Raw genomic sequence first — 27,933 nt, 5'->3', positions numbered from 1 at the left:
GTATCTCTAAAGAAGTATAAATATATGAAGTACTAATGATGTTTCTCAGATCATGACAGTGGCAGTATCTCCAAAGAAGTATAAATATATGAAGTACTATGTCTCAGATCATGACCGTGGTAGTATCTCTAAATAAGTATAAATAAATATATGAAGTACTATGTTTCAGATCATGACAGCAGCAGTATCTCTAAAGAAGTATACATATATGAAGTACTATGTTTCAGACCATGACAGTGGTAGTATCTCTAAAGAAGTATAAGTATCTCTAAAGAAGTAGAAATATATGAAGTACTATGTTTCAGATCATGACAGTGGCAGTATCTCAAAAGAAGTATAAATATATGAAGTACTATGTTTCAGATCATGACAGTGGCAGTATCTCAAAAGAAGCATAAATATATGAAATACTATGTTTCAGATCATGACAGTGGCAGTATCTCTAAAGAAGTATAAATATATGAAGTACTATGTCTCAGATCATGACAGTGGCAGTATCTCTAAAGAAGTATAAATATATGAAGTACTATGTTTCAGATCATGACAGTGGCAGTATCTCTAAAGAAGTATAAATATATGAAGTACTATGTTTCAGATCATGACAGTGGTAGTATCTCTAAAGAAGTATAAATATATGAAGTACTATGTTTCAGATCATGACAGTGGCAGTATCTCTAAAGAAGTATAAATATATGAAGTACTATGTCTCAGATCATGACAGTGGTAGTATCTCTAAAGAAGTATAAATATATGAAGTACTATGTTTCAGATCATGACAGTGGCAGTATCTCTAAAGAAGTATAAATATATGAAGTAATATGTTTCAGATCATGACAGTGGCAGTATCTCTAAAGAAGTATAAATATATGAAGTACTATGTTTCAGATCATGACAGTGGCAGTATCTCTAAAGAAGTATAAATATATGAAGTACTATGTTTCAGATCATGACAGTGGCAGTATCTCTAAAGAAGTATAAATATATGAAGTACTATGTTTCAGATCATGACAGTGGCAGTATCTCTAAAGAAGTATAAATATATGAAGTACTATGTTTCAGATCATGACAGTGGCAGTATCTCTAAAGAAGTATAAATATATGAAGTACTATGTTTCAGATCATGACAGTGGCAGTATCTCTAAAGAAGTATACATATATGAAGTACTATGTTTCAGATCATGACAGTGGCAGTATCTCTAAAGAAGTATAAATATATGAAGTACTATGTCTCAGATCATGACAGTGGCAGTATCTCTAAAGAAGTATAAATATATGAAGTACTATGTTTCAGATCATGACAGTGGTAGTATCTCTAAAGAAGTATAAATATATGAAGTACTATGTCTCAGATCATGACAGTGGTAGTATCTCTAAAGAAGTATAAATATATGAAGTACTATGTTTCAGATCATGACAGTGGCAGTATCTCTAAAGAAGTAAAAATATATGAAGTACTATGTTTCAGATCATGACAGTGGCAGTATCTCTAAAGAAGTATAAATATATGAAGTACTATGTTTCAGATCATGACAGTGGCAGTATCTCTAAAGAAGTATAAATATATGAAGTACTATGTCTCAGATCATGACAGTGGCAGTATCTCTAAAGAAGTATAAATATATGAAGTACTATGTTTCAGATCATGACAGTGGTAGAATCTCTAAAGAAGTATAAATATATGAAGTACAATGTCTCAGATCATGACAGTGGCAGTATCTCTAAAGAAGTATAAATATATGAAGTATTATGTTTCAGATCATGACAGTGGCAGTATCTCTAAAGAAGTATAAATATATGAACTACTATGTTTCAGATCATGACAGTGGCAGTATCTCTAAAGAAGTATAAATATATGAAGTACTATGTTTCAGATCATGACAGTGGCAGTATCTCTAAAGAAGTATAAATATATGAAGTACTATGTCTCAGATCATGACAGTGGCAGTATCTCTAAAGAAGTATAAATATATGAAGTACTATGTTTCAGATCATGACAGTGGCAGTATCTCTAAAGAAGTATAAATATATGAAGTATTATGTTTCAGATCATGACCGTGGTAGTATCTCTAAAGAAGTATAAATATCTCTAAAGAAGTATAAATATATGAAGTACTATGTCTCAGATCATGACAGTGGCAGTATCTCTAAAGAAGTATAAATATATGAAGTACTATGTCTCAGATCATGACAGTGGCAGTATCTTTAAAGAAGTATAAATATATGAAGTACTGTGTCTCAGATCATGACAGTGGTAGTATCTCTAAAGAAGTATAAATATCTCTAAAGAAGTATAACTATATGAAGTACTATGTCTCAGATCATGACAGTGGTAGTATCTCTAAAGAAGTATAAATATCTCTAAAGAAGTATAAATATATGAAGTACTATGTTTCAGATCATGACAGTGGCAGTATCTCAAAGAAGTATAAATATATGAAGTACTATGTTTCAGATCATGACAGTGGTAGTATCTCTAAAGAAGTATAAATATCTCTAAAGAAGTATAAATATATGAAGTACTATGTTTCAGATCATGACAGTGGTAGTGTCTCTAAAGAAGTATAAATATATGAAGTACTATGTTTCAGATCATGACAGCGGCAGTATCTCTAAAGAAGTATAAATATCTCTAAAGAAGTATAAATACATGAAGTACTAAGGATGTTTTTCAGATCATGACAGCGGCAGTATCTCTAAAGAAGTATAAATATCTCTAAAGAAGTATAAATACATGAAGTACTAAGGATGTTTTTCAGATCATGACAGTGGCAGTATCTCTAAAGAAGTATAAATATATGAAGTACTAATGATGTTCCTCAGATCATGACAGTGGCAGTATCTCCAAAGAAGTATAAATATATGAAGTACTATGTCTCAGATCATGACAGTGGCAGTATCTGTAAAGAAGTATAAATATATGAAGTACTATGTTTCAGATCATGACAGTGGTAGTATCTCTAAAGAAGTATAAATATATGAAGTACTATGTCTCAGATCATGACAGTGGCAGTATCTCTAAAGAAGTATAAATATATGAAGTACTATGTCTCAGATCATGACAGTGGCAGTATCTGTAAAGAAGTATAAATATATGAAGTACTATGTTTCAGATCATCACAGTGGCAGTATCTCTAAAGAAGTATAAATATATGAAGTACTATGTTTCAGATCATGACAGCGGCAGTATCTCTAAAGAAGTATAAATATCTCTAAAGAAGTATAAATACATGAAGTACTAAGGATGTTTTTCAGATCATGACAGCGGCAGTATCTCTAAAGAAGTATAAATATCTCTAAAGAAGTATAAATACATGAAGTACTAAGGATGTTTTTCAGATCATGACAGTGGCAGTATCTCTAAAGAAGTATAAATATATGAAGTACTAATGATGTTTCTCAGATCATGACAGTGGCAGTATCTCCAAAGAAGTATAAATATATGAAGTACTATGTCTCAGATCATGACAGTGGCAGTATCTCTAAAGAAGTATAAATATATGAAGTACTATGTTTCAGATCATGACAGTGGTAGTATCTCTAAAGAAGTATAAATATATGAAGTCCTATGTCTCAGATCATGACAGTGGTAGTATCTCTAAAGAAGTATAAATATATGAAGTACTATGTCTCAGATCATGACAGTGGTAGTATCTCTAAAGAAGTATAAATATATGAAGTACTATGTTTCAGATCATGACAGTGGTAGTATCTCTAAAGAAGTATAAATATATGAAGTACTATGTTTCAGTTCATGACAGTGGTAGTATCTCTAAAGAAGTATAAATATATGAAGTACTATGTTTCAGATCATGACAGTGGTAGTATCTCTAAAGAAGTATAAATATATGAAGTACTATGTTTCAGATCATGACAGTGGTAGTATCTCTAAAGAAGTATAAATATATGAAGTACTATGTTTCAGATCATGACAGTGGTAGTATCTCTAAAGAAGTATAAATATCTCTAAAGAAGTATAAATACATGAAGTACTAAGGATGTTTTTCAGATCATGACAGTGGCAGTATCTCTAAAGAAGTATAAATATATGAAGTACTAATGATGTTTCTCAGATCATGACAGTGGCAGTATCTCCAAAGAAGTATAAATATATGAAGTACTATGTCTCAGATCATGACAGTGGCAGTATCTCTAAAGAAGTATAAATATATGAAGTACTATGTTTCAGATCATGACAGTGGTAGTATCTCTAAAGAAGTATAAATATATGAAGTACTATGTCTCAGATCATGACAGTGGTAGTATCTCTAAAGAAGTATAAATATATGAAGTACTATGTCTCAGATCATGACAGTGGTAGTATCTCTAAAGAAGTATAAATATATGAAGTACTATGTTTCAGATCATGACAGTGGTAGTATCTCTAAAGAAGTATAAATATATGAAGTACTATGTTTCAGTTCATGACAGTGGTAGTATCTCTAAAGAAGTATAAATATATGAAGTACTATGTTTCAGATCATGACAGTGGTAGTATCTCTAAAGAAGTATAAATATATGAAGTACTATGTTTCAGATCATGACAGTGGTAGTATCTCTAAAGAAGTATAAATATATGAAGTACTATGTTTCAGATCATGACAGTGGTAGTATCTCTAAAGAAGTATAAATATATGAAGTACTATGTCTCAGATCATGACAGTGGTAGTATCTCTAAAGAAGTATAAATATATGAAGTACTATGTTTCAGATCATGACAGTGGTAGTATCTCTAAAGAAGTATAAATATATGAAGTACTATGTTTCAGATCATGACAGTGGTAGTATCTCTAAAGAAGTATAAATATATGAAGTACTATGTTTCAGATCATGACAGTGGTAGTATCTCTAAAGAAGTATAAATATATGAAGTACTATGTTTCAGATCATGACAGTGGTAGTATCTCTAAAGAAGTATAAATATATGAAGTACTATGTTTCAGATCATGACAGTGGTAGTATCTCTAAAGAACTATAAATATATGAAGTACTATGTTTCAGATCATGACAGTGGTAGTATCTCTAAAGAAGTATAAATATATGAAGTACTATGTTTCAGATCATGACAGTGGTAGTATCTCTAAATAAGTATAAATATATGAAGTACTATGTCTCAGATCATGACAGTGGTAGTATCTCTAAAGAAGTATAAATATATGAAGTACTATGTTTCAGATCATGACAGTGGTAGTGTCTCTAAAGAAGTATAAATATATGAAGTACTATGTTTCAGATCATGACAGCGGCAGTATCTCTAAAGAAGTATAAATATCTCTAAAGAAGTATAAATATATGAAGTACTAAGGATGTTTTTCAGATCATGACAGCGGCAGTATCTCTAAAGAAGTATAAATATCTCTAAAGAAGTATAAATACATGAAGTACTAAGGATGTTTTTCAGATCATGACAGTGGCAGTATCTCTAAAGAAGTATAAATATATGAAGTACTAATGATGTTTCTCAGATCATGACAGTGGCAGTATCTCCAAAGAAGTATAAATATATGAAGTACTATGTCTCAGATCATGACAGTGGCAGTATCTCTAAAGAAGTATAAATATATGAAGTACTATGTTTCAGAGCATGACAGTGGTAGTATCTCTAAAGAAGTATAAATATATGAAGTACTATGTCTCAGATCATGACAGTGGTAGTATCTCTAAAGAAGTATAAATATATGAAGTACTATGTCTCAGATCATGACAGTGGTAGTATCTCTAAAGAAGTATAAATATATGAAGTACTATGTTTCAGATCATGACAGTGGTAGTATCTCTAAAGAAGTATAAATATATGAAGTACTATGTTTCAGATCATGACAGTGGTAGTATCTCTAAAGAAGTATAAATATATGAAGTACTATGTTTCAGATCATGACAGTGGTAGTATCTCTAAAGAAGTATAAATATATGAAGTACTATGTTTCAGATCATGACAGTGGTAGTATCTCTAAAGAAGTATAAATATATGAAGTACTATGTCTCAGATCATGACAGTGGTAGTATCTCTAAAGAAGTATAAATATATGAAGTACTATGTTTCAGATCATGACAGTGGTAGTATCTCTAAAGAAGTATAAATATATGAAGTACTATGTTTCAGATCATGACAGTGGTAGTATCTCTAAAAAATTATAAATATATGAAGTACTATGTTTCAGATCATGACAGTGGTAGTATCTCTAAAGAAGTATAAATATATGAAGTACTATGTTTCAGATCATGACAGTGGTAGTATCTCTAAAGAAGTATAAATATATGAAGTACTATGTTTCAGATCATGACAGTGGTAGTATCTCTAAAGAAGTATAAATATATGAAGTACTATGTTTCAGATCATGACAGTGGTAGTATCTCTAAAGAAGTATAAATATATGAAGTACTATGTTTCAGATCATGACAGTGGTAGTATCTCTAAATAAGTATAAATATATGAAGTACTATGTTTCAGATCATGACAGTGGTAGTATCTCTAAAGTAGTATAAATATATGAAGTACTATGTTTCAGATCATGACAGTGGTAGTATCTCTAAATAAGTATAAATATATGAAGTACTATGTTTCAGATCATGACAGTGGTAGTATCTCTAAAGAAGTATAAATATATGAAGTACTATGTCTCAGATCATGACAGTGGTAGTATCTCTAAAGAAGTATAAATATATGAAGTACTATGTCTCAGATCATGACAGTGGTAGTATCTCTAAAGAAGTATAAATATATAGTAAGTACTATGTTTCAGATCATGACAGTGGTAGTATCTCTAAAGAAGTATAAATATATGAAGTACTATGTTTCAGATCATGACAGTGGTAGTATCTCTAAAGAAGTATAAATATATGAAGTACTATGTTTCAGATCATGACAGTGGTAGTATCTCTAAAGAAGTATAAATATATGAAGTACTATGTTTCAGATCATGACAGTGGTAGTATCTCTAAAGAAGTATAAATATATGAAGTACTATGTTTCAGATCATGATAGTGGCAGTATCTCTAAAGAAGTATAAATATATGAAGTACTATGTCTCAGATCATGACAGTGGCAGTATCTCTAAATAAGTATAAATATATGAAGTACTATGTTTCAGATCATGACAGTGGCAGTATCTCTAAAGAAGTATAAATATATGAAGTACTATGTTTCAGATCATGACAGTGGCAGTATCTCTAAAGAAGTATAAATATATGAAGTACTATGTCTCAGATCATGACAGTGGTAGTATCTCTAAAGAAGTATAAATATATGAAGTACTATGTTTCAGATCATGACAGTGGTAGTATCTCTAAAGAAGTATAAATATATGAAGTACTATGTCTCAGATCATGACAGTGGTAGTATCTCTAAAGAAGTATAAATATCTCTAAAGAAGTATAAATATATGAAGTACTATGTTTCAGATCATGACAGTGGTAGTATCTCTAAATAAGTATAAATATATGAAGTACTATGTTTCAGATCATGACAGTGGTAGTATCTCTAAAGAAGTATAAATATATGAAGTACTATGTTTCAGATCATGACAGTGGTAGTATCTCTAAATAAGTATAAATATATGAAGTACTATGTTTCAGATCATGACAGTGGTAGTATCTCTAAAGAAGTATAAATATATGAAGTACTATGTTTCAGATCATGACAGTGGTAGTATCTCTAAAGAAGTATAAATATATGAAGTACTATGTTTCAGATCATGACAGTGGTAGTATCTCTAAAGAAGTATAAATATATGAAGTACTATGTTTCAGATCATGACAGTGGTAGTATCTCTAAAGAAGTATAAATATATGAAGTACTATGTTTCAGATCATGACAGTGGTAGTATCTCTAAAGAAGTATAAATATATGAAGTACTATGTTTCAGATCATGACAGTGGTAGTATCTCTAAAGAAGTATAAATATATGAAGTACTATGTTTCAGATCATGACAGTGGTAGTATCTCTAAAGAAGTATAAATATATGAAGTACTATGTTTCAGATCATGACAGTGGTAGTATCTCTAAATAAGTATAAATATATGAAGTACTATGTCTCAGATCATGACAGTGGTAGTATCTCTAAAGAAGTATAAATATATGAAGTACTATGTTTCAGATCATGACAGTGGTAGTGTCTCTAAAGAAGTATAAATATATGAAGTACTATGTTTCAGATCATGACAGCGGCAGTATCTCTAAAGAAGTATAAATATCTCTAAAGAAGTATAAATATATGAAGTACTAAGGATGTTTTTCAGATCATGACAGCGGCAGTATCTCTAAAGAAGTATAAATATCTCTAAAGAAGTATAAATACATGAAGTACTAAGGATGTTTTTCAGATCATGACAGTGGCAGTATCTCTAAAGAAGTATAAATATATGAAGTACTAATGATGTTTCTCAGATCATGACAGTGGCAGTATCTCCAAAGAAGTATAAATATATGAAGTACTATGTCTCAGATCATGACAGTGGCAGTATCTCTAAAGAAGTATAAATATATGAAGTACTATGTTTCAGAGCATGACAGTGGTAGTATCTCTAAAGAAGTATAAATATATGAAGTACTATGTCTCAGATCATGACAGTGGTAGTATCTCTAAAGAAGTATAAATATATGAAGTACTATGTCTCAGATCATGACAGTGGTAGTATCTCTAAAGAAGTATAAATATATGAAGTACTATGTTTCAGATCATGACAGTGGTAGTATCTCTAAAGAAGTATAAATATATGAAGTACTATGTTTCAGATCATGACAGTGGTAGTATCTCTAAAGAAGTATAAATATATGAAGTACTATGTTTCAGATCATGACAGTGGTAGTATCTCTAAAAAATTATAAATATATGAAGTACTATGTTTCAGATCATGACAGTGGTAGTATCTCTAAAGAAGTATAAATATATGAAGTACTATGTTTCAGATCATGACAGTGGTAGTATCTCTAAAGAAGTATAAATATATGAAGTACTATGTTTCAGATCATGACAGTGGTAGTATCTCTAAAGAAGTATAAATATATGAAGTACTATGTTTCAGATCATGACAGTGGTAGTATCTCTAAAGAAGTATAAATATATGAAGTACTATGTTTCAGATCATGACAGTGGTAGTATCTCTAAATAAGTATAAATATATGAAGTACTATGTTTCAGATCATGACAGTGGTAGTATCTCTAAAGTAGTATAAATATATGAAGTACTATGTTTCAGATCATGACAGTGGTAGTATCTCTAAATAAGTATAAATATATGAAGTACTATGTTTCAGATCATGACAGTGGTAGTATCTCTAAAGAAGTATAAATATATGAAGTACTATGTCTCAGATCATGACAGTGGTAGTATCTCTAAAGAAGTATAAATATATGAAGTACTATGTCTCAGATCATGACAGTGGTAGTATCTCTAAAGAAGTATAAATATATAGTAAGTACTATGTTTCAGATCATGACAGTGGTAGTATCTCTAAAGAAGTATAAATATATGAAGTACTATGTTTCAGATCATGACAGTGGTAGTATCTCTAAAGAAGTATAAATATATGAAGTACTATGTTTCAGATCATGACAGTGGTAGTATCTCTAAAGAAGTATAAATATATGAAGTACTATGTTTCAGATCATGACAGTGGTAGTATCTCTAAAGAAGTATAAATATATGAAGTACTATGTTTCAGATCATGATAGTGGCAGTATCTCTAAAGAAGTATAAATATATGAAGTACTATGTCTCAGATCATGACAGTGGCAGTATCTCTAAATAAGTATAAATATATGAAGTACTATGTTTCAGATCATGACAGTGGCAGTATCTCTAAAGAAGTATAAATATATGAAGTACTATGTTTCAGATCATGACAGTGGCAGTATCTCTAAAGAAGTATAAATATATGAAGTACTATGTCTCAGATCATGACAGTGGTAGTATCTCTAAAGAAGTATAAATATATGAAGTACTATGTTTCAGATCATGACAGTGGTAGTATCTCTAAAGAAGTATAAATATATGAAGTACTATGTCTCAGATCATGACAGTGGTAGTATCTCTAAAGAAGTATAAATATCTCTAAAGAAGTATAAATATATGAAGTACTATGTTTCAGATCATGACAGTGGTAGTATCTCTAAATAAGTATAAATATATGAAGTACTATGTTTCAGATCATGACAGTGGTAGTATCTCTAAATAAGTATAAATATATGAAGTACTATGTTTCAGATCATGACAGTGGTAGTATCTCTAAAGAAGTATAAATATATGAAGTACTATGTTTCAGATCATGACAGTGGTAGTATCTCTAAAGAAGTATAAATATATGAAGTACTATGTTTCAGATCATGACAGTGGTAGTATCTCTAAAGAAGTATAAATATATGAAGTACTATGTTTCAGATCATGACAGTGGTAGTATCTCTAAAGAAGTATAAATATATGAAGTACTATGTTTCAGATCATGACAGTGGTAGTATCTCTAAAGAAGTATAAATATATGAAGTACTATGTTTCAGATCATGACAGTGGTAGTATCTCTAAAGAAGTATAAATATATGAAGTACTATGTTTCAGATCATGACAGTGGTAGTATCTCTAAAGAAGTATAAATATATGAAGTACTATGTTTCAGATCATGACAGTGGTAGTATCTCTAAATAAGTATAAATATATGAAGTACTATGTCTCAGATCATGACAGTGGTAGTATCTCTAAAGAAGTATAAATATATGAAGTACTATGTTTCAGATCATGACAGTGGTAGTGTCTCTAAAGAAGTATAAATATATGAAGTACTATGTTTCAGATCATGACAGCGGCAGTATCTCTAAAGAAGTATAAATATCTCTAAAGAAGTATAAATATATGAAGTACTAAGGATGTTTTTCAGATCATGACAGCGGCAGTATCTCTAAAGAAGTATAAATATCTCTAAAGAAGTATAAATACATGAAGTACTAAGGATGTTTTTCAGATCATGACAGTGGCAGTATCTCTAAAGAAGTATAAATATATGAAGTACTAATGATGTTTCTCAGATCATGACAGTGGCAGTATCTCCAAAGAAGTATAAATATATGAAGTACTATGTCTCAGATCATGACAGTGGCAGTATCTCTAAAGAAGTATAAATATATGAAGTACTATGTTTCAGAGCATGACAGTGGTAGTATCTCTAAAGAAGTATAAATATATGAAGTACTATGTCTCAGATCATGACAGTGGTAGTATCTCTAAAGAAGTATAAATATATGAAGTACTATGTCTCAGATCATGACAGTGGTAGTATCTCTAAAGAAGTATAAATATATGAAGTACTATGTTTCAGATCATGACAGTGGTAGTATCTCTAAAGAAGTATAAATATATGAAGTACTATGTTTCAGATCATGACAGTGGTAGTATCTCTAAAGAAGTATAAATATATGAAGTACTATGTTTCAGATCATGACAGTGGTAGTATCTCTAAAAAATTATAAATATATGAAGTACTATGTTTCAGATCATGACAGTGGTAGTATCTCTAAAGAAGTATAAATATATGAAGTACTATGTTTCAGATCATGACAGTGGTAGTATCTCTAAAGAAGTATAAATATATGAAGTACTATGTTTCAGATCATGACAGTGGTAGTATCTCTAAAGAAGTATAAATATATGAAGTACTATGTTTCAGATCATGACAGTGGTAGTATCTCTAAAGAAGTATAAATATATGAAGTACTATGTTTCAGATCATGACAGTGGTAGTATCTCTAAATAAGTATAAATATATGAAGTACTATGTTTCAGATCATGACAGTGGTAGTATCTCTAAAGTAGTATAAATATATGAAGTACTATGTTTCAGATCATGACAGTGGTAGTATCTCTAAATAAGTATAAATATATGAAGTACTATGTTTCAGATCATGACAGTGGTAGTATCTCTAAAGAAGTATAAATATATGAAGTACTATGTCTCAGATCATGACAGTGGTAGTATCTCTAAAGAAGTATAAATATATGAAGTACTATGTCTCAGATCATGACAGTGGTAGTATCTCTAAAGAAGTATAAATATATAGTAAGTACTATGTTTCAGATCATGACAGTGGTAGTATCTCTAAAGAAGTATAAATATATGAAGTACTATGTTTCAGATCATGACAGTGGTAGTATCTCTAAAGAAGTATAAATATATGAAGTACTATGTTTCAGATCATGACAGTGGTAGTATCTCTAAAGAAGTATAAATATATGAAGTACTATGTTTCAGATCATGACAGTGGTAGTATCTCTAAAGAAGTATAAATATATGAAGTACTATGTTTCAGATCATGATAGTGGCAGTATCTCTAAAGAAGTATAAATATATGAAGTACTATGTCTCAGATCATGACAGTGGCAGTATCTCTAAATAAGTATAACTATATGAAGTACTATGTTTCAGATCATGACAGTGGCAGTATCTCTAAAGAAGTATAAATATATGAAGTACTATGTTTCAGATCATGACAGTGGCAGTATCTCTAAAGAAGTATAAATATATGAAGTACTATGTCTCAGATCATGACAGTGGTAGTATCTCTAAAGAAGTATAAATATATGAAGTACTATGTTTCAGATCATGACAGTGGTAGTATCTCTAAAGAAGTATAAATATATGAAGTACTATGTCTCAGATCATGACAGTGGTAGTATCTCTAAAGAAGTATAAATATCTCTAAAGAAGTATAAATATATGAAGTACTATGTTTCAGATCATGACAGTGGTAGTATCTCTAAATAAGTATAAATATATGAAGTACTATGTTTCAGATCATGACAGTGGTAGTATCTCTAAAGAAGTATAAATATATGAAGTACTATGTTTCAGATCATGACAGTGGTAGTATCTCTAAAGAAGTATAAATATATGAAGTACTATGTTTCAGATCATGACAGTGGTAGTATCTCTAAAGAAGTATAAATACATGAAGTACTATGTTTCAGATCATGACAGTGGTAGTATCTCTAAAGAAGTATAAATATATGAAGTACTATGTTTCAGATCATGACAGTGGTAGTATCTCTAAAGAAGTATAAATATATGAAGTACTATGTTTCAGATCATGACAGTGGTAGTATCCCGGATAACTTCGGGCCTCAGCTCCTGCTCTCCAGCTTGAGGTACTCTGACGGAGGCGAGTATTGTTGCGTGGCTCGTAACTCTCTGGGGACTCAACGCTCCAGACCTCGACTGCTCAACCTCACATGTGAGCTTCTGTAGAACTTTATCCTAAAGTGTCGTCTTTAACGTCTTCTTCGTCTCCGGCGTCCAGACGCCCCCAAGGAGGTGCGAGTGACCTCGAGTCCACCTGGAGACGTCAGGGAAGGATCGCACGTGACCCTGAGCTGCCTCAGCCTCGCCCACCCCCCCGCCCACAGGTGAGGTCATGTGACCGGATGATGTCGGCCAATCAGACTCGGCGATTAATGACACAAACGGTGCTTAAATAATGATGTTTTTCAGTCGCATCTGCATCATTTTTGTTAGTTTCATGAAGGTGAATAAATTAATTAATTAATATGATGCGAAAGAAATAAAGGAAAATAAAATATATATATTATAATAATAATAAAAAAAACGCGTTTAATAAATGTTTTGCTGTATTGCTCATCATTAATGGTATAAAAACAATAATTATACTGTATTTATATTCAGTTCCTAACAATTAGTCCCTTAAAATAATTATAATTATATGTTTTTTATATATATATATATACTGTATATATATATACAGTATATATATATATATATATATATATATATATATATATATATATATATATATATATATATATACTGTATATATATATATATACAGTATATATATATATATATATATACTGTATATATATATATATATATATATATATATATATATATATATATATATATACTGTATATATATATACAGTATATATATATATATATATATATATATATATACAGTATATATATATATATATATATATACTGTATATATATATATATACTGTATATATATATATATATATATATACTGTATATATATATATATATATATATATATATATACTGTATATATATATATATATATATATATATATATACTGTATATATATATATATATATTTAAAAATATTGATATATTGTAATATAATAGATCAGATAAATACAATTGGAAAATGTAGAAATATAATTTACGCAATTAGATATAAATATTTCCTTCATGCACAGATTATTTGCTTAAAGAAAATATAAAAAAATATTATTATTAAAATGTTGTTTTTGCATTTAAATCCTTTTTTATAGTTAAAGTCAATATTTAGTTGAATAAAGGAAAGTTAAAGAAAAAGAAAAAATATTTTAAACCACATTTAATAAAAATACATATAATGTTATATAATTATTACTTTCTATTAATATAGAAAATATATTTTAGAATTTTCTTTTATTATAACATCAATTTATTTTCATAAAAAAATACAATTCAGTTATAAAATTCCCTTAAACATTTTTAAATCAATAATCCTAAAAAATGAAAAAGCTTCATCAAAGCCACAACATAAAAGAATAATAAATCACTTCCTGCCGCAGGTTCTCTTGGTTCCGTCTCCTCGGCGACTCGGTTCTGTCCAGAGCGACGACTCAGAACCTGACCTTCCCGTCGGTGCGATCGCAGAACTCGGGTTATTACTACTGCAGGGCCTGGAACGCTCTCGGGTCCCAGACCTCGCTCACCAAGACGCTCACGGTTCTGTGTGAGTCAGAGATTATTGTTGTATAAACAAGGTTAAGAAAGGCTTGAAAATGGAGGGAAAGTATTTTGAAAAAAAAAAAGGCTTTATTTTTTATTTTGTTTTTCTTTCCATTCATAGTTTATCTTTTTTTTCTGAAGCTCTGAGTTCAATCAATGTTTTTTATTTATTTATTTAAATACAATTTTAGGCCATTTTGATCTTTTTCTTCTTTCTAATGTTTTTATGTTTTTTTTATTTATTTAATTGTATTGTTTATTTCCCTACATTATTAACATTATTAACATTATTAGCATTATTAGCATTATTAGCATTATTAGCATTATTAACATTATTAACATTATTAGCATTATTAGCATTATTAGCATTATTAACATTATTAGCATTATTAACATTATTAACATTATTAACATTATTAACATTATTAGCATTATTAACATTATTTACATTATTTACATTATTTACATTATTAACATTATTTACATTATTTACATTATTTACATTATTTACATTATTAACATTATTAGCATTATTAACATTATTTACATTATTTACATTATTAACATTATTTACATTATTTACATTATTTACATTATTTACATTATTAACATTATTAGCATTATTAACATTATTTACATTATTTACATTATTTACATTATTAACATTATTTACATTATTTACATTATTTACATTATTTACATTATTAACATTATTAGCATTATTAACATTATTTACATTATTTACATTATTAACATTATTAACATTATTAACATTATTAACATTATTTACATTATTTACATTATTTACATTATTAGCATTATTAGCATTATTAGCATTATTAGCATTATTAGCATTATTAACATTATTAACATTATTAACATTATTAAAATTATTAAAATTATTAACATTATTAACATTATTAGCATTATTAACATTATTAACATTATTAACATTATTAACATTATTAGCATTATTAACATTATTAACATTATTAACATTATTAGCATTATTAACATTATTTACATTATTTACATTATTAACATTATTTACATTAACATTATTAGCATTATTAGCATTATTAACATTATTAACATTATTAACATTATTAGCATTATTAGCATTATTAGCATTATTAACATTATTAACATTATTAACATTATTAACATTATTAGCATTATTAGCATTATTAGCATTATTAACATTATTAACATTATTAACATTATTAACATTATAAGCATTATTAACATTATAAGCATTATTAACATTATTAGCATTATTAGCATTATTAGCATTATTAACATTATTAACATTATTAACATTATTAACATTATTAACATTATTAGCATTATTAACATTATTATCATTATAAGCATGATTAGCATTATTAACATTATTAACATTATTAACATAATTAGCATTATTAACATTATTTACATTATTTACATTATTAGCATTATTAACATTATTAACATTATTAGCATTATTAACATTATTAACATTATTAACATTATTTACATTATTTACATTATTAGCATTATTAACATTATTAACATTATTAACATTATTAGCATTATTAGCATTATTAACATTATTAACATTATTAACATTATTTACATTATTTACATTATTTACATTATTAACATTATTAGCATTATTAGCATTATTAGCATTATTAACATTATTAGCATTATTAACATTATTAACATTATTAACATTATTAACATTATTAGCATTATTAGCATTATTAACATTATTAACAAGTTTGTGACCCTGGTCTAGAAAAGCGTCTACAAATATAATTTACTTACTTATACAGAAAATGTTATTTTAATAGAGGATATTTGTTAACAATGTTTTTTATTATTATAATGACAATATTATTATTTTCTCCCAGAAAAAAATAATTTACTTTGAAAAAATGAACATGCTTTATAACATGTTTTTTAACACAGTACTACATATTCAGATAAATGATAATAGTCGGTGAACTCCCATGATGCCTTTCTACACAATGATTTATTCAGTGACGGCTGATTGGTCGATACAATATTGTATTTAAATTCTTCGTCTCAAATTCTTCAAAGTCATAAATGGCTGTGATTGGTCGACTGGGCGGCAAAGCATTACTGTAGCTGTTCAGATCTCCGTTACTGAGAGGGTTGTTGAGGATCATACCTCATATAATTTAATTATATGTTTTTAACTTTAAAAAGTGAAAAATTAAATGGTCACTATATTTATACATAAATATATTAAATATTGATATATTGTAATATAATAGATCAAATAAATACATTTAGAGAATGTAGAAATATAATTTACACAATTTCCTTCATGCCCAGAGAAAATATATAAAAATATTTTTATTAAAATGTTCTTTTTTTAAGCATTTAAATCATTTTTTATAGTTAAATTCAATGTTTAGTTTAATTAAGGTTAAAAAAATATATTTTAAACTACATTTAATAAAAATACACATAATGTTATATAATTATTCCAATAATTTAATATAGAAAATATATGTAATGAGTTTCCAAATGTAATTATATGTTTTTCATTTAAAATTAATTAATTAATTTTCTTTTAAAGCTGTTTTTATTAGAGTATAATCCCAGCATTGAATGAGTGACAACATATAAGTTACTATTAATACTATTTCAACAACACACACAAATAATGTTTAGTATTAAAATAGAAATATTGACCTGAAAGTGTTGAACTGTAACAGAAACTGAAAGTGTTGAATTGTAACGGAACTGAAAGTGTTGAATTGTAACAGAAACTGAAAGTGTTGAATTGTAACAGAACCTGAAAGTGTTGAATTCTAACAGAAACTGAAAGTGTTGAATTGTAACAGAACCTGAAAGTGTTGAATTCTAACAGAAACTGAAAGTGTTGAATTGTAACAGAACTGAAAGTGTTGAATTGTAACAGAAACTGAAAGTGTTGAATTGTAACAGAAACTGAAAGTATTGAATTGTAACGGAACTGAAAGTGTTGAATTGTAATAGAAACTGAAAGTGTTGAACTGTAACAGAAACTGAAAGTGTTGAATTGTAACAGAAACTGAAAGTGTTGAATTGCAACAGAAACTGAAAGTGTTGAATTGTAACGGAACTGAAAGTGTTGAATTGTAACAGAAACTGAAAGTGTTGAATTGTAACAGAACCTGAAAGTGTTGAATTCTAACAGAAACTGAAAGTGTTGAATTGTAACAGAACCTGAAAGTGTTGAATTCTAACAGAAACTGAAAGTGTTGATTGTAACAGAACTGAAAGTGTTGAATTGTAACAGAAACTGAAAGTGTTGAATTGTAACAGAAACTGAAAGTATTGAATTGTAACGGAACTAAAAGTGTTGAATTGTAATAGAAACTGAAAGTGTTGAATTGTAACAGAAACTGAAAGTGTTGAATTGTAACGGAACTGAAAGTGTTGAATTGTAACAGAAACTGAAAGTGTTGAATTGTAACAGAAACTGAAAGTGTTGAATTGTAACGGAACTGAAAGTGTTGAATTGTAACAGAAACTGAAAGTGTTGAATTGTAACAGAACCTGAAAGTGTTGAATTGTAACAGAAACTGAAAGTGTTGAATTGTAACAGAACCTGAAAGTGTTGAATTCTAACAGAAACTGAAAGTGTTGAATTGTAACAGAACTGAAAGTGTTGAATTGTAACAGAAACTGAAAGTGTTGAATTGTAACAGAAACTGAAAGTATTGAATTGTAACGGAACTGAAAGTGTTGAATTGTAATAGAAACTGAAAGTGTTGAACTGTAACAGAAACTGAAAGTGTTGAATTGTAACAGAAACTGAAAGTGTTGAATTGTAACAGAAACTGAAAGTGTTGAATTGTAACGGAACTGAAAGTGTTGAATTGTAACAGAAACTGAAAGTGTTGAATTGTAACAGAACCTGAAAGTGTTGAATTCTAACAGAAACTGAAAGTGTTGAATTGTAACAGAACCTGAAAGTGTTGAATTCTAACAGAAACTGAAAGTGTTGAATTGTAACAGAACTGAAAGTGTTGAATTGTAACAGAAACTGAAAGTGTTGAATTGTAACAGAAACTGAAAGTATTGAATTGTAACGGAACTGAAAGTGTTGAATTGTAATAGAAACTGAAAGTGTTGAACTGTAACAGAAACTGAAAGTGTTGAATTGTAACAGAAACTGAAAGTGTTGAATTGTAACAGAAACTGAAAGTGTTGAATTGTAACGGAACTGAAAGTGTTGAATTGTAACAGAAACTGAAAGTGTTGAATTGTAACAGAACCTGAAAGTGTTGAATTCTAACAGAAACTGAAAGTGTTGAATTGTAACAGAACCTGAAAGTGTTGAATTCTAACAGAAACTGAAAGTGTTGAATTGTAACAGAACTGAAAGTGTTGAATTGTAACAGAAACTGAACGTGTTGAATTGTAACAGAAACTGAAAGTATTGAATTGTAACGGAACTAAAAGTGTTGAATTGTAATAGAAACTGAAAGTGTTGAATTGTAACAGAAACTGAAAGTGTTGAATTGTAACGGAACTGAAAGTGTTGAATTGTAACAGAAACTGAAAGTGTTGAATTGTAACAGAAACTGAAAGTGTTGAATTGTAACGGAACTGAACGTTTTGAATTGTAACAGAAACTGAAAGTGTTGAATTGTAACAGAACCTGAAAGTGTTGAATTGTAACAGAAACTGAAAGTGTTGAATTGTAACAGAACCTGAAAGTGTTGAATTCTAACAGAAACTGAAAGTGTTGAATTGTAACAGAACTGAAAGTGTTGAATTGTAACAGAAACTGAAAGTGTTGAATTGTAACAGAAACTGAAAGTATTGAATTGTAACGGAACTGAAAGTGTTGAATTGTAATAGAAACTGAAAGTGTTGAACTGTAACAGAAACTGAAAGTGTTGAATTGTAACAGAAACTTAAAGTGTTGAATTGTAACAGAAACTGAAAGTGTTGAATTGTAACGGAACTGAAAGTGTTGAATTGTAACAGAAACTGAAAGTGTTGAATTGTAACAGAACCTGAAAGTGTTGAATTCTAACAGAAACTGAAAGTGTTGAATTGTAACAGAACCTGAAAGTGTTGAATTCTAACAGAAACTGAAAGTGTTGAATTGTAACAGAACTGAAAGTGTTGAATTGTAACAGAAACTGAAAGTGTTGAATTGTAACAGAAACTGAAAGTATTGAATTGTAACGGAACTGAAAGTGTTGAATTGTAATAGAAACTGAAAGTGTTGAATTGTAACAGAAACTGAAAGTGTTGAATTCTAACAGAAACTGAAAGTGTTGAATTCTAACAGAAACGGAAAGTGTTGAATTGTAACAGAAACTGAAAGTGTTGAATTGTAACAGAAACTGAAAGTGTTGTATTTTAACGGAACTGAAAGTGTTGAATTGTAACAGAAACTGAAAGTGTTGAATTGTAGCAGAAACTGAAAGTGTTGAATTGTAACAGAAACTGAAAGTGTTGAATTCTAACAGAAACTGAAAGTGTTGAATTCTAACAGAAACTGAAAGTGTTGATGTGTTGTGCGCTCAGACCCCCCGAAGAACACCTCGGTCCTGGCGAGACCCTCTAGCGTGGTGGACGCGGGTCGAGCGCTGACCTTGACCTGCAGCAGTCAAGCCAACCCGGCCGTGGACAACTTCACATGGCACCGCTTGGGCCCCGACGGCGGCTCCGCACAATGTTAGCGTAAAAACAACACAAAAATGTGGTCACGATCTTCACTAAAATCTGGTTCTACTCTCAACCCCCCGCGGACCCTCTGCAGCCTGGGCGACCCGCTCGGGTCCTGTCTACACCTTCTCGGAGGTGGGCCCCGGGGAGAGCGGCCGGTACTACTGCGAGGCCAGGAACCGGATCGGAACCCACAGCTCTCCTGTCCTCACGGTTCGAGTCAGAGGTAAAAACACACCGTTAGTCCTGTCAGCAGCAGGTGAGCCACATGCTAACGCTAATGCTAGGGGGACCACACGTCCTCTTGGACTCTCTTTGGGGGGCCCCTCTGGTTTGGGGGGTCCTTATGTCCTTCAGATGTCGTTTTTTTTTTGGTTTGTGTACTTTGTCTTCGCATCAGTTACCATTATATTGACAGTAAATTCTTTACGTTATAACCTACGACCTGCTGTCATCATCAGCTCGACACAGACTCTGGATCTAAAGGTCGTAGGTTCGAATCCCTGACTCGACGTCACATTTTTCCTCAGTTACTATCGAGGTCTTATTGTGTCGCGGCTGCAGTTGCAGACTTTAGTCCTTGAGCCTTATTTTCTTTATTTAAAGTATTAATACTACTTACTTTACTGCACACAACCTTTTTATCTACGATGTGAAGACTATTTATACTTTGTTATTAATATCATCTGTATATTATGAATATTATCTGTATATTATGAATATTAAATGTATACTATTAATATTAACTGTATATGATGAATATTAACTGTGTATTATGAATATTAACTGTATATTGTGAATATTATCTGTATATTATTAATATCAACTGTATATTATGAATATGAACTATATACTGTTAATAGTAACTGTATATTATGAATATTAACTGTATATTATGAGTATTAACTGTATATTTTGAATATTAACTGTATACTATTAATATTAACTGTATATTATGAGTATTAACTGTATATTATGAGTATTAACTGTATATTTTGAATATTAAGTGTATATCATGAATATTAACTTTATATTATGAATATTAACTGTATATTATGAATATTAAATGTATATTATGAATATTTACTGTATATTTTGAATATTAACTGTATATTATGAATATTATCTGTATATTATGAATATTGACGCAGAAAAACTGTTTCAACAAAAATAAAATGATTGTTCTTTACATTTAAATGAGGCGAAATTTAAAAACGTTATTTTGCAGAATAACTGAACGTTAAAAACGTTAAATAAATATATTTTTAGATATTATTTACTGTATATTCTTATATAATTGACGCCACAGAGTTTATTCTGAAGAAATAACTTAAACCCAGTTTTATACATTATTTGTTATATTTATATTATTATTTACTATTTGTTCAACTGAAAGTACTTTGATTTTGATCTGAATATTTATACAAAGTTATTACGGATCATGATTTTGTTTGTTATGATATTTCTCTTGTAAAAATAAAAAAAAGTTAATGTATTGTTTATAAACAAAACTTTGATCTCAAGACTGTTCAAGTGTCTTTTAATGAAGTAAGAAAAATACATAATATTTTGTGAAAAACACATAATATGTTGTGACGCCTCATGTCGTTCTGTTCGACACGAGACTCTTTATCAAGAGGTTTATTTTTCAATCTCACTGATAACAAGAGATTTATTCCCGTCAAATAAAACCGTAAAGAAAGATCGTTAAAGTCTCGTCGAGCCGCGAAGGTGTCGCTCCGACATTCTCTCTGGTCTGGAAGCCATTGTGGTTCTTCTGTGGAGGGACGTCCTCCCTGCAGCCGCCGGGATTCGAACCCACACTCGCGTCGTTAACGTTTTCCACTGTCGCTGTCTGGGGTCTGAGGGGAGATGAGGTGTCGCCGAAGACCCCCCCCGGCCCCCTTTTTCTACGCCTCTGGTTCTGGTTATCAAGACTTGATCAGTGAGTGATGAAGGTTCTGGGGTCGATGGAGAAACTACTCGAGGACGTATTAACACTTTAGATCAAAGTATAATCGTGTAAAAATGATACTATACTAACCTAGTATTTTATTAATTTAACTCATAATAACATCATAACATGGTTTGGGTTTTATTCCCTCTTTTATTTGTCTTTATTTTCATTTATTTATTTTTTCTCAAAACGACATTAAAGTAAATTGAAGATTTTATTTTGAAACTTTAATCATATTTTAAATGACATTTTCTTCTTTATTTCAAACAACGAGCTGTAGCTTCGTTTTTTATACATTTATTTCAAGTTTTGAGCCCTCGACCTCTGACCTCGACGACCCCTCACGACAGTATATATATAACGAGGCCCCTGAGGAGTGTTTGATTTCCGGGCCCCTGGTCCGGACACCGGCGAACGCTAGACTCTGGAAATGAGTCGGAATTTTCTGTAAAAAAAAAAGTTTTTCTTCCTGCGTTGTGATTGGTCGCAGGTCGTCTCAAGGTCATCGCCCTGGCGTCGGCAGTGGGCGTGTCCGCCGCCCTTATCACCCTGACCGTCGCTGTCATGATCAGGTGACAGGAAGTGCTCATCTTTCAGAATATTGAAGGAAGTCGTCATTTAATTGTTGACATTTTTCAGTGAAAAATCACGCAGTTTAGTTTTTGAATAATTGAGTTCAATGTTTTCTATATTATTTTAAATTATTTAATCCAGAAAAACTCATACTTTTTTGACTCATAGAGTTCCATATTTTAATGTTAAGTGTAAAAAAAAATCTATAAATTGAATATTTTTTAATTGATATTTGTTTAATTCAATGTTCAAGATGTAAAATGTTGATGAAAACTTATGATGTTAAATGTTTGTACTTTTGTTTGACAGTAAAAACATGCACAAGGTCGACATGGAGTCGATGCAGGTAAAAAAAAATCATCTTTGATGAAGTTTTATTCACAGCTTGACCTTCAGATAAAAACATTAAATTAATAATATAAGATAATAATAACAGTTTGTTTTAATCGTCACCAGTTCACACGTTTAACTTGAACTCAGTCTGTAGACGTTCATCAGTGAAGAAAGAATATTCTTTTTTTCATGTTTTTTTCTTATTGAATATTTTTTAAATATTTTAAAATATATATATATTTAATTTTAAAATTCGAATATTTATTTTTTCTTTAAAACAGTTATTTTTAACTCCAATCATTTAAAAATAATAATTCTGAATTCAATTTCAATTTTTTTTTACTTTTTATTAATTATAATAATATATAATATGAAACTACTTCTGTTCTCTTCTGGTATTTTCTAGTCACACCATTACACTAACATTACTATATTATATCCAAAACACAAACCTACTCAAAAATATTTAAATTAGAAAATTTAATTATATAACAAATGGAATTAGAAAATCCAACTTTATTTGTAAAGAAGTTCTTTCTTTTTTTTTAATACTTAGAATTATTGTGTCAATTATTTAAAAGAACAAACTCAAACTTTTAATGTACAAATAATATATTTTTATTGAATTTAAATGGCTACGAATCAAATCATATTTAGGTTAAAAATAATCTTTTTGCATTTTTGGAATTAGAAAATAAAACTATATGTGTAAAAATAAATATATTAATTTTTTTAATTCAATTATTTAAAAATATATCAACCTTTTAACGTAAAAATATTCAATAACATTAAACCATAGTATAATTGAATCATCAAAACACCTCAGACAGTAATAATCAAAACAACAGAAACTAAATAAACGATTTTTATTCCTCTGCAATTATAATTCTTCAAGGGGCCACATTAAATTCTGAGTGTTGTTAGGGACCGTCAAGCAAAAGAAAAGACGAAGAAATCCCTAAAAAAAAGGAAATTCGTCATTAGGACGTGACGTTTATTAAGATAAATAAACTGCAGTTTTATTAGTTTTTTTCAAAACATTTCTTCAACTAACTTAAAAAAATGTTTTGAGGGATTAATATATACTTTATAATAATATATGTCATAATATGTTAATATATACTCGAAAAATTACACACAACAAAGAAGGGAAAAAGTAAATAAGTGTAAAAATGTAAACCAATAATAAATTAATTATAATCAAATAATAAATAAACGTTCTTTCCATTTATTTCTCTTTGTTCTTGTTCTTATTTTATTTTTATTTTATGAATAATTGCTGTATTGCTGTGTCTAATTGGGAAAAAACACACTTTGCTCAGGTGTAAAGTTAAAGTGAAGACTGTCTTCTTTCTGCATCATGTGACCAGCGTCCGTCATGTGACCAGCGTCCATCAGAGATGACTGACAGGTGTCATGACCAGAGCCGTGTGAGGACCAGGATCCTGGACGTCATCCCCGTGAGCAGCTTCAGGTTCAGTAGATCCTGCTGGACTCCAACCAACACCTTGTCATCCGTGCAGGAGGAGCCGCAGGACTTGAGTGACGGATGTCATCCTTCCATCGTTCCTCTCCATGAAGCTCCTCCCATCTCCGAGGCTCGAACCCACAACCCTGAACCTCACTGTGACACCGGGCTCTACTCCAGGTACTCCAGGCATCCAGGCATCCAGACAGTTGATCAATGAAAAAGATGAGACGCTGGTTTACTTGGTTCAGTTTTTATTATATATTATCGAATGAAAGATAAATAAATGTTTAAGCTTTTAATTTGTTTTTTTAATTATTGATTGATTATATGAATAATTTGTTTGTTGAAAGGTTGAATTAGTTTTTAGTTTTTTAACGATTTAATTGAATAATTACTGCATCTTAAGTTAAAATTCATTTTTTAATCATTTAAAAAAATAATCTGAATAATTAGAAAAAGTAAATACATTAATCTATACATAGAGTTAAATATTAAATACGTCCAATAATTGAAAAATAAATGAATGTTTAATTTGTTAATTATTGATTAATTATATGAATAATTTGTTTGTTGAAAGGTTGAATTAGTTTTTAGTTTTTTTAACGATTTAATTGAATAATTACTGTATCTTAAGTTAAAATTCATTTTTTAATCATTTAATGAAATAATCTGAATAATTAGAAAAAGTAAATACATTCATCTATACATAGAGTTAAATATTAAATACGTCTGATAATTGAAAAATAAATGATCTAAATTCAAATGTGTAGAATTCTTAGTCATTTAAATTCAATATAAAATGTTGGTGTTATGGTGTCACGTGATTGGCTGAAGGTTTGATCCAGTAGATCGGTGCTCTGTTGGTCATGTCTGGTGTCTCTGTTATATACTTATAGTATATATAGTTTTTGAAAGGAAAATGATTCATTTTTTAAATCTTCTATTTTTTAAATTCAATCGTATAAAAATAAACCGTTGAATATTCAAAGCATTGAATTAAACTGTTCAAAAAAATATCAATGATTAAAATATAATATAATTTTTTATTGTTAAATTTTATAAATATTCTGGTGACAATGATAAAAGTTTAGAGGGAAAAGGAGAAAATAAAATCCAACAGAAGAAAATAATAACCAGCTAAACAAACAAAAGTTGTTTGACAGAATTGTCTCGTGATCCGTGACATACTCTCTGTTTGTCCTAAGTTTCCTTGAACGCATCACGGTCGTTCACCTTCACTTCGCAAAAAAACTGCATTTTAACTTTAAATTGAGAGGATTTTTCCCGAAGTTTTGATTGTGTTCCGATGACTTTTCACGCCGATGTGCGGCGCAACGAAAAGCACTTGAATAATAATAAAGTTACAACTTTTTACAGATTTTCTTTGACAAAATCCTGATCCTAGATTAAGACATTTTTATTTGAGCTTTTCCTTGATTTCCTGAGACTCCAGTGTTTGTCTCATGTTGTCTTGATCTTTTAAAGTTTATATTTTAACTGGGTATTGTTTTGATTCTTCTGGTCTGGAAACATCTTTACAAACCTTTACTTCTCCTCAGCAGGGAGGAAGTGCAGGTCCACCACATGCCACTAGTGGGCGATCGAAAACCAAAGACGTCTCCTAAAGTTGTTTACAGTCTGCTGGGTCAGCCGCTGCACTTCTGACACTAAGATGAACAAACACGGGTGAGTTCCTGGTCAACAAAACATCAACATTGGTAGCGATGGATGGATGGATGGATGGATGGATGGATGGATGGATGGATGGATGGATGGATGGATGGATGGATGGATGGATGGATGGATGGATGGATGGATGGATGGATGGATGGATGGATGGATGGATGGATGGATGGATGGATGGATGGATGGATGGATGGATGGATGGATGGATGGATGGATGGATGGAGATGGATGGATGGATGGATGGATGGATGGATGGATGGATGGATGGATGGATGGATGGATGGATGGATGGATGGATGGATGGATGGATGGATGGATGGATGGATGGATGGATGGATAAATAGATGGATGGATGGATAAATAAATAAAGAGATGGATGGATGGATAAATAAATAAAGAGATGGATGGATGGATGGATGGATGGATGGATGGATGGATGGATGGATGGATGGATGGATGGATGGATGGATGGATGGATGGATGGATAAATAAATAAAGAGATGGATGGATGGATGGATAAATAAATAAAGAGATGGATGGATGGATAAATAAATAAAGAGATGGATGGATGGATGGATGGATGGATGGATGGATGGATGGATGGATGGATGGATGGATGGATGGATGGATGGATGGATGGATGGATGGATGGATGGATGGATGGATGGATGGATGGATGGATGGATGTGAAGATTATTTTAACATTTCTGGATCGACATGAAGTGGTTCTGGATCAACAGGAAGTGGTTCTGGATCAACAGGAAGTGGTTCTGGATCGACAGGAAGTGGTTCTGGATCAACAGAAAGTGGTTCTGGATCGACAGGAAGTGGTTCTGGATCAACAGGAAGTGGTTCTGGATCGACGGTCGGTTCATCGGAGCGTCGAGGCCACATGTGGTCCTGCTGCTGACCCCGGTCCACTGACCCGCATGAATCTCCCATAATCCTCTGCTTCTCGACTCCAGACGTCACCGATGGTTCCTTAAATAATGGTTTAAAATTGAATAACAATGATTTCCTCGGTGTCTGTTTGTGTTTAAAACAAAGGTTTTCACTTAACATTGATTTTATTACTTTTTATTTGATGAGAAAAGATCTTTAACGATATAATTTATAGGTAATTGTTGAAGGTGTTAATAAACCTGAACGTGAAGAACAGAATAAATGGTTGATTATTAAAAATTCATCAAAACGTGTCTGTCACTGAATTTGACTTTTTCATTTGTGTGTCTTTGATCTTTTTCATCCCCCTTTTTTTTTAAGAATATAAAATGTTTATAAACTGGTAAATCGTGTTGATGGCTCATCACTGCCTCCGTGTGGCCAGAGGGAGAAACTGCACTTGGACGGGGGTTTTTGGAGGGTTTTTCCTTCGCGTTAAATTTATGCAATAAAAGAGTTTTTTGCGGAAGTTAAGCAAAGGTTTCTGTTCCTCTTCCTGTCAATCATCAGAGATATGCTGGGGAGAGATATGACGCTTTTGTCT

The 27,933-nt window shown here is 30.2% G+C and overlaps 1 protein-coding gene across 1 annotated transcript in view; it reads left to right on the top strand.

Annotated features, from left to right (window-relative positions):
* LOC148066998 (B-cell receptor CD22) overlaps positions 1-26,426 on the top strand; it is a 37,276-nt gene extending 10,850 nt beyond the window's left edge. Inside the window, exons 8-16 of the mRNA XM_087806345.1 lie at positions 13,069-13,215; positions 13,282-13,387; positions 14,583-14,746; positions 20,287-20,436; positions 20,522-20,653; positions 22,875-22,956; positions 23,267-23,303; positions 24,661-24,938; positions 26,321-26,426. Of these exons, the coding sequence (XP_087662471.1) occupies positions 13,069-13,215; positions 13,282-13,387; positions 14,583-14,746; positions 20,287-20,436; positions 20,522-20,653; positions 22,875-22,956; positions 23,267-23,303; positions 24,661-24,938; positions 26,321-26,426 (1,202 nt within the window). The remainder of the gene's footprint in view (positions 1-13,068; positions 13,216-13,281; positions 13,388-14,582; positions 14,747-20,286; positions 20,437-20,521; positions 20,654-22,874; positions 22,957-23,266; positions 23,304-24,660; positions 24,939-26,320) is intronic.
* Positions 26,427-27,933: the final 1,507 nt, after the last annotated feature.

The sequence above is a fragment of the Callionymus lyra genome, chromosome 13 (genome assembly GCF_982586985.1).
Source record: "Callionymus lyra chromosome 13, fCalLyr1.hap1.1, whole genome shotgun sequence".
NCBI lineage: Eukaryota > Metazoa > Chordata > Actinopteri > Syngnathiformes > Callionymidae > Callionymus > Callionymus lyra.
This window is presented reverse-complemented; position numbering and strand designations above follow the sequence as displayed.